Source organism: Gymnodraco acuticeps, unplaced genomic scaffold, assembly GCF_902827175.1.
Source record: "Gymnodraco acuticeps unplaced genomic scaffold, fGymAcu1.1, whole genome shotgun sequence".
Classification (NCBI taxonomy): Eukaryota; Metazoa; Chordata; class Actinopteri; order Perciformes; family Bathydraconidae; genus Gymnodraco; species Gymnodraco acuticeps.
This window is the reverse complement of record NW_022990441.1, coordinates 1653441-1672661: the sequence shown is the minus strand read 5'-3', so window position 1 is coordinate 1672661 and position 19221 is coordinate 1653441. Positions and strand designations below refer to the sequence as shown.

The 19221-nt window shown below is 39.4% G+C and overlaps 1 protein-coding gene across 2 annotated transcripts in view; it reads left to right on the top strand.

Moving 5' to 3' along the window:
• The window catches only part of zgc:172282 (leucine-rich repeat and fibronectin type III domain-containing protein 1-like protein), a 184814-nt gene extending 169268 nt beyond the window's left edge, over positions 1-15546 (top strand). Inside the window, exons 10-12 of one of the 2 annotated variants that reach the window (XM_034225586.1) lie at positions 2790-2890; positions 5207-6272; positions 14333-15546. In XM_034225586.1, coding sequence (XP_034081477.1) covers positions 2790-2842 — 53 coding nt within the window. In that variant the 3' untranslated portion in view covers positions 2843-2890; positions 5207-6272; positions 14333-15546. The remainder of the gene's footprint in view (positions 1-2789; positions 2891-5206; positions 6273-14332) is intronic. The other variant, XM_034225587.1, reaches the window with a different exon arrangement.
• Positions 15547-19221: the final 3675 nt, after the last annotated feature.

The following is a 19221-nucleotide window of genomic DNA, read 5'->3' as shown; positions in this document are numbered from 1 at the left end:
TATTAAATTATATCAAGTGTATATGTAATCGAGCCCCTGTTCTCTTGTATGACTTGCATACAGTATGCTCACAAAGGTCACCTTAAAAACGAATAGTGCTAATATAATAGAAATCCACAAGGGCATTGGAATGTTCTTTTCGGGAAGATTTTCCGTGTAATAAGCCCACTCTAGTGAACTTCCCCTTTAATACTAATCCACTTTCATTAAAACGAATAAATGGAGACAATATTTCACATGAGTGGCTTAAACAGCTGAGTTGAAATACTTTATCTGCTGCTGATATGTCATTCAATTGGCCTCAGTGAATGGGTTGAAATGAGGTGTCATCGAGCCTCACGTTGATACGGGGGGAGGCGAGAGATCTGTGCAGAGCACAGCAGCTTAGCCAGCAGGTTCAGGGAAAGTGTTCACCTTTGTGAAGTCTGCTGAATCGGGAGTAGGTTGGACATTTAAAACAAATTAAACTGTTCACATCAAAGTATATGGGAGGCTGTGGCGCAGTGGGTTAGTGTGTTGGTGTTCGGATCAGGGGAGCACAGGTTCAAACCCCACTGCAGTCAGCATGTCGTTGTGTCCCTGGGCAAGACACTTCACCCCAAATTGCATGACACTAAGTCGCTTTGGATAAAAGCTTCTAACAAGTAACATGTAATATAATTACTGTTTAAAATAAGATTTCTGTAGATTTTCCGATGGTTTCAAATGCCGTACAAACTCATAGGCTACATTACTGGTTTAAGATATCAGAGTAGAACAAGTTGTTTTTCTCGCCTCCGATATGATATGAGGGCAAGGCTGCTCTGTGAGGTTGACAAATAAATTGGGTTACAAAGCAGATCAGGAGTTCGCATTAGTGCTGTAACAGGCTAGAATGTTCCTTGAAGTTTCCTTTGTTGTGGTGTTGAGGTGCCACCATGTGAACGAACACAAACATTTTCCCTCCAGGCATAATTAACAGCTTTAACCTTATCACAACCTTAACTGACTGTGTGTCACTCAAAGGAGCTCCAACGAGCATCACAGAATCCAATGAGACCGACCAACAAAGCAATTATTATAGTTTTCATTTTTGACACTTCACCCCGGAGAGATACATTACAGCTGGTCTTTCTGCTATTTCTTTGATTTCGGGAGGCGACCTACAATGGGGGATAATACCCATGTGTTTGTACAAAGGTTGTCGGGGTTTCTCAGGGTGTAGCTGTGTCTGTGATGTGTTTCTCTGGTTGCTGCATTGCAGAGAAAGGCAACATTGATCTGATCAGAGAGAGAGCCGCAGTGAGTCAGAGCGCCTGAGGAACACAGCAACTGACAGATACACAGAGAGGCCCCATTAAAGGCCTACAGTTGTCAAATATGTAACACAACATGAACAAATAGACACATTGTGGGTGATAGTTTGTTTGTTTTCAGAGACTTTTTGTTCACAGTATAAGATGTAGGAACTGGATACATACATTTGTTAAATATTGTATTTGTTCCGAGTGCAGTTTTTGCAGAGAAAACAGGTTGCATGATAGAAAATGAGTCTGCCTCAAATATGTTTATGAACATTGTCAAGTCATGTTCATAAAGAGACAGTTAGTGATTTCCATACTGATTTAAAGGTAATATCAAGATGACATATTCAGAAGTCTAAGTTAGACAAATGCATTGAGTATCCTTATGAGTCTTGTTTGTGATTTTGAGTGTTGCATTCTGGACCTATCCATTAGGTAAGGAAAATAAATAAATGAACCGAATACAGATACAAAAAAAGTGATGGTATTAGTTTCCCCCTCTGAGCTTGAGATCTAGCTTGTGTTGCTGCATGTGGATTCAGCATCAGAAGTAGCTCCTTAACCTGAATACTAAGTGGGGAATTATCAGTAATTATATGCTTAACACACACATATTATGATTATGTCAAGCAAAGTGCTATTAGCTCAAGAACAGGCAACCAAATATTGAATGTGTGTGTTATGTAGAGACAAAAATCCACAGTGTAAACTATTAATTCAAAGTTCTTTTAGGTTCGTTTTAGGCAAGCCTTTAGGTATTGAATGTTAATCAATACAATATCCTCACAGTGAAGAAAACAAGTGTTAGTGTGCTTGTAAGCTCGGCTACCAAATCCCTGCAGGTCGGTGCATGTATTTGTGTGTTGTGCCGTACAAGGTTTAACCGCCTTGAGCCAATGCAAATGCTCCCACAGGGTTAAGCCAGATGGAAAAGTTGCCCAGTAAACACAAGGATGTGTGTGAGTCCGTGTGAAGTGCAAGTGTGTGTTCTCCCCATGGCCCATCCATGACCCTGTAGCCTGTCTGTCCTCCATGTATTTTAATCTATCATCACTTCCTTCAGTCATCCCGTATGCCCGGCCTCATTCTTCACTGCCGTCTGTCCTTCGGAATCTCTTTCGCTCGAAGAGAAGGAATAGAGAGAGACTCTTCTATAGAGAGAGATCTCTTCTCTATATCTCTCTGCAACCTTCCCTATCACGCTAGCCACCCCTATACATAGCCAACTCTCCTCTAACTCTCCCTCTCCCTCTCCCTCTCCCTCTCCCTCTTCCTCTCCTCTCTCTCTGTCACCTTCTCTCTTCTCTATTCCTCACCAGCTTTCTATCCTGATATCTTTGCTTCCTTTCCACCCCTTATTGTTCTGTGCAGTTTTCTTTCTGCATCCGTGTCAGTGTTTTTTCTGATTCGAGGAGTTTCACTCCATGTCTGTCTCTCACTATTTTGCATCTTTTGGCCCTATTTCCCCCCTCTCTTTCTGTCTCTCTATCTTCTGGATGCCTCCAGCAGCAGACGACAGGCGGCCTCATAGTGTCGTATGGAGAGACTTTAAGATCTGAAGGTCTCTCGGTCTCACAAAGAGAGTGCACCAACACTACAAAAAAAGAGTAATAACTACCACAAAAAAATGCCCTATAGTTTTCCTACAGTTTCTCCCCGTCTCTCACCCTGTGTCACTACTCCTCACCTGTCTGTCCCTATCTCAGTCTCACTCCTGTGTAACATGCTGCCATCTGACACTTCCTTTGGGGGACTCTTGTTTTCTGGTCTGGTCAGTTCACACAAATAACAAAAAACACATTTTGTGACTTTCCTCGAGTCTAGTGAATTTGTGTGCTGATGTTTTGAGATATCCATCTTTGAGAGTACAGCCTATACATCCAAGAGGGAATTTCATCTGTGTTCCTTACAACAGAAACCAATGAAATGTATTTTAAGGATTACTACAACAATTATTCATTACATTGGGATATTGAGAGATTCTACTATATTTATATATATATTAGTAGAAATGCACATACACACAATTTGAAATGTGACCATATCATTTTTTATGGTTATTATCTAAACTATCTGCAACAAAAAATATAATTTTCAGCTTGAATTTAAGGCGGTGGGTACAGAAATATCAAGGACTAGCATCTCAGAATTAGGCATATTAAACCCACGTGATGGCCAGATGACACTAGGAGAAAGAAAACATTTTTGTTTTGTAAATTTGGATGAACCGATAGTTTTGTTCGTTTTTCTTTAAATTATCCCTCTTTCTTAACTGTCTATCTTTTTTTTCACTTCCCTGTTAACCTTTTTTCAATTTCTATTGATCGTGTCTTAGGTTCAGGTTCTTTATTTAATTTGTCCTACGTTTATTTTATCCTCCTTCCCTTTACCATTCCTCCTTTGTTTTTTTTCTTGTTAATGATACCTCCCTTTGTGTTTCTTCTCATCCAACCTTACAATTGTTTTTTTCCCCTTCTTTTCTCTTTGATTCTCTTAATTGTATCCTTTTTCAATACTCAATATCTCTTCCCTTACCTCCATTTGCCTCATTTCTGCTGGCACAGCCCTTTCTCTATAATGCTGTTTGCACCAGCTGGTTTAATCCCGTCCTTGACCTTGTCTGTTTTCAATTCAAAACACTGTTGTCTTTGTAGTTATATGTTATTCCTTGTGTCCCTTTCTATCCATCTCACCACTCCCACTGCATTATCGTCTTTGCGTACTGCCTCCTCCTCTCTGTCTCACCCCATCTCCTTCATCAATATGCGTGTTGCAAAGGGTGATGGAGAGAAGACGGGAGAGCAATGGAGGATGATGGAAGAGAAGACAGTGGTGATGTGCTGTGGTTGAGATGGATGAAAACAGACTGAGGCATTAAAAATACTCTGCCAACAGAATCAGCCCTGGCTGTACATAAATGCAGTTAGGAAATATTCCTCCTGACAAATACAGTTAAGAAATGCTCTCTTGACAAACATACATATAATAAATAACAGCTGCAGCAATTACAGCTTCATCCATCTCCAAGCTATCGCACCTCTTTGCTTTCCCCTGTCAGCAGACTTTGTTTGTGCAGGCATTTGTATCTCCTGACTGCACAGCACTTACTCTCTGACACTGCTTTCACAAAAGATAACTAACAGATCCTAAGAAGAGAGAACGTTTTTCGATTGAATGTTTCAAGGAACACAAGAAAACGTTTTGCTATATAAGAATATTGATATGTCAAACATGTGATTTATACATTACAAAAAAATATACTCAAATGTTAGGAGTGTCCGTTTTCCCCTAAGTCTGATGTTACCATTAAGTCTGAGAAAACACATGACGTTAACCTTTGTATTCCTCCGGTGTCATATTCTTATAATTTCTTCCGTTCCACTCAGGAGGTAATAAACTCACAAAAAATACAAGTCTTCTCTGTGAATATTAGCTTTTCTGAAAGTTCTAAGTTCTTGCAATAGTTATAAAAACCAATGAAACAATCTCCTCAGAGAATGTTATAAATCGGGCCTTTGGGTAAGATCAAGTCCGGTTCAACCAGGGACACCGAACAGCAGAAGTGAAAGCCACTTCAAGTTAAATTGGGCTTCCACACCACATGTTGAAGGCAGTCAACGTCTTAATGGTCATTGTTAATCACTATTCTAATTGGTGTATTACAGATCTCACAGGTGCTTCATTGTGTCTACTAGACCCTGTGCTGTTTTCAGTAAAATATTCCAAGTACCTTGTTTTTCTATCCTTTTATCAAGACCTGATGTCCTACTCCACATCCCTGCTGTTTTAATTGTCCCTTTTAACCTCTTTGTTCTAAATCCTACCCTTTAGAACAGTACAGTGAAATCCTTCCATTATTGTCCTTTTCCTTATAGCTTAAGATTGTTTTCAAACCGTTATGTTCTTTCTCTCCTGTTTTCTAGAACCCTGATGATGTTGTTCTGAGTGGCAGAATTGGAGAGAAGCTGGTGAAAACACAAGAAAAAAAAAGGCCCTATAGCCCCCCTCCCGTATCACCTGTTTACTGTGCCCTTTGTTTCCATAAGTACCATGGGGTCAGACCTGTACTGTCTGGTTTACTTTTTGCTGATTTTGGTTCTCATGTCTGGATTGGACGATCGTATCAAGGCCCGCTGTCTGTTTGCCTGCTGATTGGCCTCTTGCTACCGGATCCGGCTGACAGTGTGATCATCATTAATCCGTTTTTAATGTAACGGCACGCACTGAATGCTGAATTTTCCACTTGAATCATTTGTATCAGTGTGAAAGTGGATACAATGGGCGTAGATAATTTAAAAAGAAAACGAAAAAAAAAGACTTGACATGATTATGGACGGAAACTATGAATTAACTTCTCCCCATCTGGAGCAGCATCAACAGACACCCAACAGATGGTAAAAACAGACTGAGAATATATGGCTAAACAGTCAAAGTTGGATGCATAGATAATCGCACACAACCTGGATATACAATATGTTAGACTGCACAAACAGAACGCAATTAATATCACACAAATGGATAAATGGATCCTGTTTTGGATATGGACATTAAAACAATATCAGCGCACTCTTTCTGCACATAAGGAACTCTCAACATGGCTGGCTGTAGATGGCTCAACTTTTGTATTCCATGTGAAATAATGGAATAATGAAAACTGAACTGTGCTGGGCTGATCCGAACTACACTGAACTGGAGCTGGATTTGAACCTTGACTAAATCCTGTTATCAATCAGAAGTCTGTTTCTGGAAATCAGTATATAACAAAAACCTGAACTGAAGTGGACCCAGATCTAGAAATGTACACTGGTTAAGGATTTGGACTGTGCATTGATCTGCAGCAGAAAAAAACTTGACTAGACTGGCCTGTTATCTATTAGTCTAGTCTGTGTATTCTACTGCTCTGTTCTAATATCTGCCACTATCCACTGGAAGTGACAGATGAGGACCTTGACCAGCCTTTCTAACGTCTCTCCAGGCCCATTTACACAGGTGAGTAATCTGCTGATTAACCTCTTAACCTAACAGAACAAGGAGCCAAATGTAGAGTTATCTCACCCAATGACCTAGTCTCATTTATCAGTGAAACATATGGTGACCCACTGGCAGTCATCTTGAACGTCCACCATTTTGTGGCCCTGCCCTATCGTTTAAGGCTTACTTAGACTTTGCAGTGTCTCCTCCTGCCGCAAGTACTGTGTTACCTAATGAGGGCAACACTTTAACGAGTGTCTTCTAATTGCTGTGATCCAGACAATTAGAGAAAGCCTCCCTGGCTAAACGATCTGGTTCGTTACTAGTCTCCACTGGCGATATCACAACATGCGACAGTAAATGCACCCCCCCCCCCTCCTGTTTGTGTATTGCTCCTTTAATGTCAGGGTTGCTCCCTATCTCATGCTCCTCTCTTCCCCTCTCATCAGATGTCTTTTGTTTTGTTTTTTCCCTCCCACCAGCCTGAGGCAGTGATCGAATACTGGTGGAGAATATAATACACGGGGAGGATATGGTTATGAGCCAACACCTCAGCCTCAGGGAGGGATTTAGCCTCTACAAAGGGGGGTCAGCAATATCTCTTTAGTCACGGACAGAGGCTGAGTGATGTGTGATGCTCCTGAATTGAACTCATATATTCCCCAGAATGGAGAGATGTTCATTGTCAAAATGGAGGAACACATTTATTAGAGGGAATCAATAGCATAATCGGTGAAATTACATTACACACATTTAGCTCACAACTGATGGGGAATGCCAAGTAATAACCCTATTTAACCTCAAGAAAAAATATTATTCCAATATACCTGCTTTTCTGAGTAAACAAAAAACACACCAGTAATTGTATTGCGCCCATAACACTTTTATATCAGCCATTATCATGAAATGTTACAAATGCACAGCAGCAACAGTGCTTTCTACTCTACACTGAAACTGAAACATTGGTCAGGCAATTTGCTAAACAAAGCTCTATGGTCCTACAAACTGAATTGTATCCATTAGACTTATCTGAAGTAATGGAACCACATTAGTTATATATGTAATAATCTTTTCACGCTACGCACACTGTAAAGTAATTACCATTGAATACAATTAGAATGATTTACTTACATTGGGTACAGATATGTTTGCTCTGCAGGCTGCAGTTCTGTCCTTCCGATTCAATGTTGGTGCAATGAAGATGAATAACTAACTACATGCAGTTGTTTCTTTTATTCCCATTATTACTTTATTTTTAAATTCCAAGTAACTTCACTTAAAGCTAATTTATTCTGCCTGGCCCCCATTCATACAAACCCACATAAACAAAATGCAAGAGAAAATACCCAGAGGAAGAGCAAAAGACTAACGTACAACATCTTGAGATGAGGCACTAACTTGTTGATTTATCTTCTTTGTTTGTTTGACATTTTCTTTATGATATCAGCCATCAGTAGGCTCATGCACAATTCCCTATTATGCTAATATAAAGTATGTTTTGTTCAAATGGCAGGCAGAATACTAGGAATACACATCACTTTGATCTGTTCTTGTCTTTTAAACAACCAGCCAACCAGGGATGCTATTTTCTTCTGTAAGTAATGGTTAATATATTTAGCAGGGACTAATTCAACATTTTGTCAGTTTTTATTCACAGATATGAGTACCAGAGTGACTATCAAGGGTACTCACTTATGATAGTTATCTTTTCACGTTCAACTATAACTGTGTGTTAGTGTGTGTGTGAGAGAGTCTGTGAGTGTGTGAGAGTGTCCTCTTGGGACAACATCAACAGTATGATTATAATTGCAGATGTCAGATACCAGAAGCTACAAACAAACATTTCATGTCTGGTAATTTATTAAACCATCATGACCATTCCTTACACGTGCAAAAACAAACCGACACACACATCTGCAGCAAAACACACACAAAAGAGAGACAACATTAGACAAAACACACAAACTAAAAGCATGGTATAAAAATAGAGATAGCACTGTAAAGTGCACCTTATAAAGTGCCTTCAGTTGTTTTCCAAGGTTACTGTAGGAGAGTACCGGTCTGTCTTTATATTTAGATTCTCTTGCGGCAGTAGTTGTTGTCATACACATCAAAAGTTTGGACAGATCGTATACTGCATACTTAATCTTTTTCCGGAGTGACAATGTTATTGCTGTTGGGTAGGTAATTTGATGGAGTAAATTGATTTTTGCTTTAAACTATTTACAGTATCTAACTCATCATCACAAAGTAATGATATATTGTGTTGCACCGGAGGGAGAGTTGGCAATGGGAGAACAAGTACAAAGGATCAATATGGCTGTCATACCAAGGATACATGTTTTAATTTCCTTCCAACTTTTATAGAACGTTTTAGATGTTTAGTCAATCTGGCACAGTTAAACACTGTCCCTGGGACATGTGCTTCTGTTGTACTAAAAACAATGGTTATTCGAATGTCATTACTGAGCACGTGTTAGCAGATTTTTTAATAGACTGCAGCCCTCCTTTGTTCCTCGTGTGACAGATCTATCTCGAGGCTAAATTTCAACATCAACAAGATCTGTGGTGCTGCCTTAAAAGAGCATGTCACTGCGACACAGCATTGCTTCTAACATGTTTTGACTCATGAGAAAAATACGTCAAGTTTACAGCAAGGTCTCTTTGCAACAGAAACAAGTGGAGGGTAAATCAAGGATGTATCTCCCTTACTTTTTCTTAAAAGGGAATGAGGTTGACCAGATAATCCAGAGACACCTAGATGACCGAGGTCCCAGAGGCACATTAAAAGCTTAAGGCTGAAATATGTCCATCTCATATGGTTACATATCTGTTAGGAGGCCATATGTGCACTAATTAGACTTTCACAAAGGTCTCAATTAGTGTGATTATGTTGTAGTCTGTAGGGGGGGAAATAGGTGCAGGACAATTAGCAGTCTACAGGAAGTCAATGATAAACTGACAGTTTCCCTACTGTTCAGTCTATATGCTAAGCTCCAGTGATCTGCTATGTTTCTCTACATTTAAGAGAGTACAATAGAGGGAGGGAGAATAACAATATTCCTTAAAACGTCCCTGTTCACCACATGTGCGTTACATTTGCTCTGCCACAGGACAGAACAGATATGTTGATGTCTTTCAACCTGTCAAATAAGCGAATTAGCTGATGATTTAAACCAAATACGTGTGTTTCGTTGCATCACGTCTCATCAGTTAAAGCATCGCATATAGACCACAGCATGGTGCACTTGATGTGGCAGCTTCCATCGGTAGGCCGTTTTGCAGCAGCACTAACAAGTCCCTCCTAGCAACCATTCGGTTTATTCCATTTGCAGAGGCTTTATCTGCACTGCTAGAAACACACAGACTGGAGTTGTTATTACAGACTTGGTGTAGAGGGGATGCAATGTGCTCCCTTTATGTGGGCTTTCGGGCCCTGCAATGACTTCAATTTAAGAAGCATGTCACATCTGGTGGCCGATGTGGTGCTGATATAGACGTGGCCATGCATACATTTTTATAAAACTGCCTGACATCTCTCTCATACACACACACACACACACACACACACACACACACACACACACACACACCTTAAAATGACCCTGGGCTCACAACATCACTGCTCGATTCTGCCCTCTTTAAATAGGACTTTCCAGCTGCGTGAGTGAAAAGCATTCACAAAAGGAAAAGGGGGGAACGTGTGTGTGTGTGTGTGTGTGTGTGTGTGTGTGTGTGTGTGTGTGTGTGTGTGTGTGTGTGTGTGTGTGTGTGTGTGTGTGTGTGTGTGTGTGTGTGTGTGTGTGTGTATTTCTGCACTCCAATGTTGTCTTATCTGTGGTGATGTAAGAAGAGTGTCCTACAAGGGCATGGCAAGGTGAACATTGCCTTGCAGGATAGAGAGAAAGCGGAATTTAAAAAAAATGGAGGGGAGAAAGAGAAGGAAGTGCAGAAAGGGGGCAGGAAGCGGGCAGAACAGGAGAAAACAGAGATGGAAAGATCGATGGATGGGTTGGTTTCGGATGAATTGAGAGCGAGGACAAGGGACGAAATGACAGAATATAAATTTTAGGCAGCTTATACAAGGGAGAGAACGGGTAGGATCATTTGAAACTATGCGTACACATGCTCGTTCAGTGTATATTGACAAGGTCTTCTGGTATCTACAGATGCTCCAGCAGTGATATTATCATGCAAGTGTTGCTTCTTGAATTCCACTGTCAGGGGAAGAGTGAAATAGGGTAGAGAGGCTGCACAAGATAAGCAGCTTTATGAATAAGAGGAGATAAAGGAGAATTGGAAAAGACAAGGACTGTTAAAAAAAGAGGAGGAGAATGACGGAAGGAGCTGTGAAGACGACTGGCAAGAGTTAAGAAGGAGACGTAAGAAAAGAAGCGCAAAGGGAGAAGAGCGAGTGGGATGTGTGGAGGATTACTCAAGTGTGCATTGAGCTCTGGCTGTATTGTGTAGTGAGGTTTCTTTGGTCCCTCGAAAAGAAAACATGGTAGTATGAATAATAGATCACACATTAACACAATGCATGTTTATTTTTGTGCTGTATTGTGTGACTCCTTTCCCCCAACTAAATGGCTATAAAAAAGATCTGCAGTGGGGCAGATGATGCTCTCAGCTGAGCAAATACGTCCCCATGCGGACGCAAACTGAGTCAAAAGACATGCGGAAAGATAATTTAGTGAGAACAATATAAACTGAGCACGTGTTAATACCTCATGATGAGTCATTGTGTCCCTGAGTTATTTGGTGGATGGATTCATGTGTCAGTCACACTGTAAAGTTGACACTTCTGCCAGTTGCCCACCCAGGAACAGCATGTAGAAAGCTGTGACTACTAAACTGCCATGAAGTAGCCGGAAAAAAAGAAAGATTTCTGGGCCGTGTTCGGCTCTTAAATGTGAGGACCGCTGGGATTTGTTCCTCAAAAGATCCAGCACTCAGTGTTCCAGCGAAGATCAGCAGCGCATCATATTAAGCCGTTTGAAAGCACTGCTGTCAATTTGAGTACTCACTAAAAAGTCTAAAGCCCACCACCATTATCCCATCAAATAGATTTCAGAAGGTGAATTTTAAAGCAAAAAATATCAACAGTGATTTTTTTCGCATTACTCCCTCCCTAAAGAATGCACTTACTCTGATCTCAATATATTTGCACCTTTTTCTAAAAAAGGAAAACAACATTTTAAAGATAAAACAGTGCTGAATCTGTTGGATGCTTTTCTTTGGCTGAAAGCATGTTTTAGTTGTTTTTCTTCCATTACAGCACATCAGTCAGACACATGCATACTGCGGCACTGAAAGTGATTTAAACTTCTCGGTCGGGATAGCAGAATAATCTTTAATTGGCACTGTGAGCCTGTTATGCCAATGAGGGAGCAGTGATTATATTTATAGCCATTTTACAAATTAAACACGAAAGCAACCGCAACTGTCTGACATTTACTGATACAAGGACAAAGTCAGTTGTGTTGCAATTCAGTGTGTGTGTGTGTATGTGAAATGAACGTCCATTTATATTTATATTCAAACCTCCCTTCCTCTCCATCTCTCAGCTTCATCCAGTACACCAGCTTTACCTGCATGTCATCAGTTGCACACAACTGAAACTGTTTGATGCATGGCGCACCTTCAGGATAAATAGGAAAACAAACAACAACATATGGTTGCACGATTCAATGGGCTACAAAATGATAGTGAAAGAGAAAACACTTTCAGTCAATTACATGCAAAGGTTGGCAGCTGTGTTTTTTATTAGCTGACAGTAAAGTCTAATTCAGGGATGAACATTTTCACTTTACTGTCAGCAGGAGTCCAATTATGTTTAGAAAGTTGAGAATATATGTGACTAAATAATTTCCCACCTTGGGATCGATATAGTATCTATCTCCATCCATCTATCTAATATTTACACCAACTTCAAAATATAGTATTGCATTGTAATTCAATATGACATTAATTAACTGTTTAGTTTTCATTTCAAGCATACAGTGTAGCCCTTCTTTTTTTTTAGGTGAAAATGTATGCTGTGTTTTTTAGTCCCAATGTGCTTTCCATGTCTAACTTTGCCTTACAAGTGAAAAATGATGTACAGTGATAATGAAATACCCGTTAAATCAACCACACAGCAAGCACTCACACGTCTATTGACTACAGGGCCTTTGCGTTAGCACCCTTCCATTTATCTTTCCCGGCAGAAAGCCATTTTCTTCTGCAGGCAGGAGAGACAATGGGACCGTTGTTTGATTAAAATCTTGTGCAGGTTGAAGGTTTTAGCTTTAGATTGGCTTTTTGGTTGTTATATCGGCAGCTTTTCACCAAAACGCTGATGCAGCCTTTTGAATTGGGCGGTTACAATGAAATGGTGGTGAGATTCAAGACGGTTGAATTTCTAGATTGGAATCTACTGTATGAGGTGTTAGAAATACATGTAGAAAAAGCCCTTTGTAGTGGTCTGTTGGTTAATGGCAGATTAAAAGCTTGAGAAATGAATTGTAGGTGATGTTTAGTATTGAGGGACAAGCTTTTGTTTTAACCCTTGTGTGGTTTTCATATTTTTGTTATTCAGCAAGTGTTCGTGGGTCTGATGGACCCGCTGCCTTTTGGGGGTTTCAATTCAACACAATCAAATTATTTTATGTTAAAATACTCAACGGATGTTTACTTCATCCCATTACAAGCAATATAAACAGTATAGATGGTTAATATTTGCCCTTTTACATTTGTTAGATCACATTAAAATGTCATGCTGAACGAAGCTCTGGATTTGAGTATTACTTGTTAAATGGCTTTAAGGATAAATGTTTCTAGTATTTTTTTAATAATGTAAATAAATATGCAGCAGATTCTCCCATACAGTAAAGTGCTGAATATTGTTTTATTTTTGTTATGTACCCTGGAGAATTCAGTCGCAGACAAGTACCAATAAAGTAGGATCAGATAGAATTAGATGCATAAGTAGTTTGATTAAGATAATTGTCAGGTGACGTATTCCATGTATTTGTCATGTTAACCTATATGTTTCTGCTAAGCACTCAGTGAGCAATTTGATAGCCCCAGGTTACCCCCCACCCTAGAGGAGTAACAATGTGACAGCTAATCATTTTAGCATGCTTACATTACTCTACTAATGAGGTCAGCATTGGGAGATTTGTTGGAGTTTAACATGAAGGTTGGTGGTTTGGGCAATTTCCCTCCATCACACTATGAATCCATAGTCACTTAGCAGGATTTATTCATCAGGGAAATTGATTTTGTTCTAATGGTATTACTTGATGTATGTATTTTCTGACATGGATGCTTGTTTCTATAATAATTTTTATTGTACAGTTTTAACTGATTTGGTTGTTAATTAAAAAGCAGATACATGAAATTGCCTAAAGTTGAACAGAATTTCGAGAATATCTTGTTGTTTTTGTCAAATGATAACACTGGATTTTCACCCATGTTAGTTCCAGTGTCTACATGTTGACAAATGCTATTAGTCTGCCTTAACATTGAATGTCCATTTCTGTGTTATCCTTTTTCAAATAGTACATCAAAGCTAAATGTGATTAAATTACGTGGGCTGTAGATGTTTTCTATCAGAGCAGCCAAGCTGCTGCCATGGCCATCCCTAGAGTTAAAGTGGATGAAGTGCTCTTCATGAAGTGTAATCAGCTGCTGATTTGGCCGGGTCTGATCCAGAGATGCTACTGACAGAGAAAGACTCTGTGGACATGTTTAGAAAAATTTTTTTTTTTAAAAAACACACACACACCAAATAAACTAGCAGCATTGACCATGACATGTATAGCAGAAATGTTATCCAGAAATTAATTTTAGCATTTAAAGATCATATTATATGTATACACATCATAGTTCATTTATTTTCGCGTTTCAGGTTTTAAATCCATTTTGGGTTTGAACCTCAAACAAGCCATGACTTGCCCATTTTTTGATGGTGACATTTTTTGTTCAACTAAGAAAAACAAGTGCTTGAAATGTTTTGACTTTGTCTACAGTAAAATGCAAGCGATTTATTTTCATTTTTATATTAATGCGTCTTTCCTCATTCTTTCTTTCAGACCCAGTGATCAGGAGGAAAGCCACATGTCTGAAGTCAAAACAGAAACGGATGAACAGATAAGAGATCAAAATAATAAAGTAGCGGGGGAATCAGTCAGACAAATTGTGTGAATTTCTGATTTCATCATCATTAAACTTCATCGTCAATAAATACGTTTACAGATCCAGAGTAGGTTTCATTTGGTTTAGCTGGTCCGGTCTACAAGCTTAAACCAGTTTGATTTGATGCCAACTGGACGAGCCTGCATTTGCATTATGACATGTTCTGGCAAATTCATAAATAAGCCACGGCGCTTCATCAGCGCCACAGTGTAAATCCAATTTGCATTAGTAATAAGCAATATGAAAGTGTGATTAAAATAATATTGTGTATGTTTGACAAAGAGTCAAATTAACTGCATAGCTGAGAAAGTCTGCAACAAGAAGGAGATCAAATTGTAGTTTCATTAGGGGTTGGAGGAGTAATTAGGAGCCGCTGAGTAAAGTGGAACGCCCATTAGAAATAACAATCAATCTGTTCAGTGATTGGCTTAATATCAAACCGGTTTGAATTTGTTTTATACCGGGCTATGCCTAGTCTAGAGATCTAAATTGAAAATCGAATCAGCCTACTTTATCAAGAAGAAAAATGCTGTATGACTGTATATGAACTGCATTGTTAACATCATGGTAGGCTAGTAGTCATCCAGGGCTTCTGCACATCTTCATAATCACAATCCTCTTCATCACCATGGAGCGCGGCTACGTGCACAGCATGACGCATAACACATCTCACTTCATGTTATTTTGGAAAGAGTGACATCTTTGTATGTGTCTGACGAATCCTTTCATGATAATCATCAGAACAAAACATGTGCTCTATAATAGCATCTCTGTCATGATTGCCATGCTTTGGCTCTGACATCACGCTGGTTATTGTTAATGGGGTCTGTGGTACACAGATGCCATCTCAGATATGTGTTTTTCCAGATGTGTGTGCACAGGTTGTTATTATTCTCATCATGATTGTTACAGTTCCTTGCAGAGATGTAAGTTGGTAGAAGAGCCAATAGACAGAGAACCTCGAAAACCGTTTGACCCATCTCAGAAGACACATCCCAAAAAAAGCAGATTAAAAAATAAAACGTCTTCACTTTTCTCCCTTCTGTGCTCTCCTCACTTTTTCTTTGGGCTTTACCTTTTGTATGTGTACATAAAGCAATTTCAAATCTTATAGTTTTGTACATGTAATTTTTATGGTGTGTGGAATTTTTTAATAAAATAAAACAAAAATGGACCACTTTTCTCCTAGACTGGCTGAATTGTTTCCATTTTCCTATGTGTCTAACACTCGATATCAATGTTTAGTCGTGCTGTTTAAAAAAGGTATAATTTTCAAGACGTAAACAATGTTCACAAGGTTCAGTGCAAGTGATGATAAACATTGGACACAGTAATCAAAAAAGCAATTGAGTATTTGTTTGTTTCCCCACCTCAAATACTTAAATGGGTGAACATTTCAACTTGGTTGATGTTATGAAGGTATGTGATTTGGGTGGAGGTAAATGCATACTAGTCATTTTAGTTTAGTCAACTAAATGTTTAGTTGGTTTAACTGACGTTTTTCCACAGAAACAACCATGCAGTATGCAAAAGTGCATTTCAGACTTTCACTATGTGCTGTGTTAAGTTAATTATGAGATCTCATTACTGCCATATGTAAAATGCTAGTTAAAGCTGCAATAATCTGAATTTACTATATTAACAATGGATCAAACATGGTGGAGCATTAAGCAGCTACTGTAAGAGCCAGATATTTCCCTCTGGAGACCAGAGGAGAGATGAAAAGAGAGGGAATATTGGACTTACATTTATCATCATGTGGACAGATTCAAAGCTCGAAATAAATGTTGATGATGTTTATTTCAGTACAGTACATGCAGATTCAATACATAAATATGTGTCCCTGGTGTGTCAGGGAACTCACGCAGCGTAAGAAAATAAAACCCTCTCTCTTTTCCTCCGTACCCAAATCTCTAAAAACGGGGCTACAATGGAGCTGATCCAGATGTGCATCCGATATGACATAATATCGGAAATGTAGGCTGCTTTACACCCACGGCCCTATCAGAAACGTTGCTTTCAGAAACAATGCCCAACTGTTTTGGATGTAACATGGTCGGTGCATGTTTACATTAGCATCGCTAACAGTCAGAGCTAACCTGTACTGGAGAGAGCATGTGTGTGAAGAAGCAGGAAATAAAAAGGAACTCACCTTGTGGTATAACCGGCAAGAGAGAAAGCCTTTGAGCTACATACTGTTTCAGAAATAATCCTTGATAACCCATGATATGGCGTTTCATCACCGCAGAATCTGCCGGTAGAATCTCCCGCATGAGCTCAGCCCCCTCCTTTTTTTCTTTTGTATCATTTTTTTTTTTTTTAAAGCTTTACACCCCAAATTAGCACTTTTGAAACAGGAAGTGGGTATTTTGAGCAAAACACTTCATAGACATGTTTTTGATATATTTTTGATATATCTGAGACCTATGCTATTGCCTAAAAATAGCATGACAGGTGACCTTTAAGCAATGTAAAAAGGACAAAAAAGACAAAAGAGTGATGAGATGAAATAGAGTTTCTTGGATAAGGATCATCGTGCTGGTGGCTTCAGATCATAGACCAAAAGGACTCGGATGATCAGAGTCATTAACTGGTTCTTACTGATGACAGATGTTTCTGCTCTCCTTTGCTGGAAAATTAAAATGAAACAATTCTGCACATGACTGGATGCATACATTGATAAATGGGCCTTTGATTGTGACTGTCGAACTGGAAAATCAGTACATCTGTCCTGTGAATACTGCCAGAGTTGTCCTCAGATATTCACTAACACAGGGTTGCCAACTCTCACGCATCTGGCGTGTGACACACGCTTTCACTCTCAATCTCACGCACTCACGCTGCCCAAACTATTCTCACGCCAAAAACAAGAATACCGAAGACTAGAAACGGTTTTGAAAACGTTTGTCACGTAGTGATCGTCTTCTCAATAGAACATCTTTGATAATGTCTTCTGGCCAATCAGAATCAAGATAACGGCGTGGTGTTGTTGCAGGAAGTCCCGACGGAGAATACTTTTGCTGTAGTACATCTCTATATACATCGATACAATATTACGTGTTGATAGAAATCAACGTAACGAAATAAGACCCCACGGTTTGATGATAGATAGGTGTGTGGGCTGTCTTTCATTTTGACACACAGAACAATGGGGGCTATCCACCCTTATCCACCATGTAAAGTAATTCACACAGCCTCTTCCCTCTTCAGTGAGGAGCAGCAGGTTCAGCTTTCAGAACAAAGTAACAAAAAACTAAAATGGCATTAATTTTTTTTCAATATGTCGTGTAGTAATAGATTTATTTATTTTTCTTCTCAATAGAGTACCAGAATGTGTATTTTATGTTAGTATTTCAAAAAATCTCCTGGGGAGAATCCCCCCAAACCCCCCTGCAGGGGTTGGGTTTTCAGCATGTCAACCCTTTCACTTGTGGGGAAATTGCAGGATTGGCTCCAGGTTGCCCTTTTTATTTACTACAAGACAAATGTGCCTTTTTATTTCATACAGTTCAATTTGGATTGAGACAGGGAAATAATCTAAACCTCACGCGTGGCGTTTCACTGTCAAGGGGAGCGTGTAATTACATTGCAAATACTGACTTGAGCAACACCACTGTATGGGTTAGCCCTACCATAGATTACCCTTATGATTAATTGGAAATGGGGGACCCTGATGTAAACAAGACGAAAGTCTTTCTCTGGTCTGCATCCCCTTAACAATTGTATGTTTTGAGCTGTACTGTACTGTACCCAATATACAAGCTGTTAATAAACTTTTCAATCAATCAATCAATCAAACCCAACAGAAATACTCTGGAGCCGCAACTGCCGACCCGTATTGCGCATGCGCAGATCTAAGATCCAGTAGAAATGATTAAAAAAAAGTAAACGTCTGCTGCTTATTCTTCTACTAGGCCAAAATAGAGTCAAAGAGTATATGAGAGTGAGAGTGTGTTAATTAATATGTTTGGCAGTTTGGAGTAAGTCTGTAGATTTATTTGTGTCTGTGTGTTTCATGATATCTCTCATGATAATTAATTTTGTTGGATACATTTTCCCGGAAATGATTGTGATAAACAAACATGTGTTTGACTTTCATTACTGAATGAAACTTTTTGCCCTTTATAGTCTGTGTCCAATATTGTGTATTTGTATATATTGTATATATCCTATATAAGGTCCCGCTGCTGACACGATAGCAGTCATTTTGTGCGCATATGTGTAATTGTCACTCCAGCCAGGTACCCAAAGTTGGCAACCCTGCACTAACATTGGTTTGTGTTTAGTGAGTGTTCCATGGATGCATACATTTTATATTGGCTGTCATAACAGATACTGGCTTTATGAATAGCCCTGGCCTGTTCACATTGAGCAGTAGTACCTTTTTAAGGAAATTGTATTGCAATTGTTCCCTCCTCCTCAGTGTCGATGCTTCCTTTGAACATAACCTAAATGTGTCTGCTTACTCCCTCCCTCCACTCCTATTATCTCCTCATATCACTTTGCTCCTCCCTTCATATATCCCCCTCTGCCTTTCTCCCTCATTCTGTCTTCTCTTAACCTCCAATCCCCTCTCTCAATCTGTCGTTCCCACTCTGTTTTTCCTCTCAACTTTAATACCCAATCTGCTCTACACAACTCCATTCGGCTCCCCGATCAACTCCATGCCTCGGTTTTCTGCTTCTTAGTTTCTGGCAGGAGGCCAGCACCAGATCACATCCCCACCATTTCTATCTCTTCTCCTGTCACCACCTGAACTCTATTCCCTCTTCCTTCCTTTTCTTTA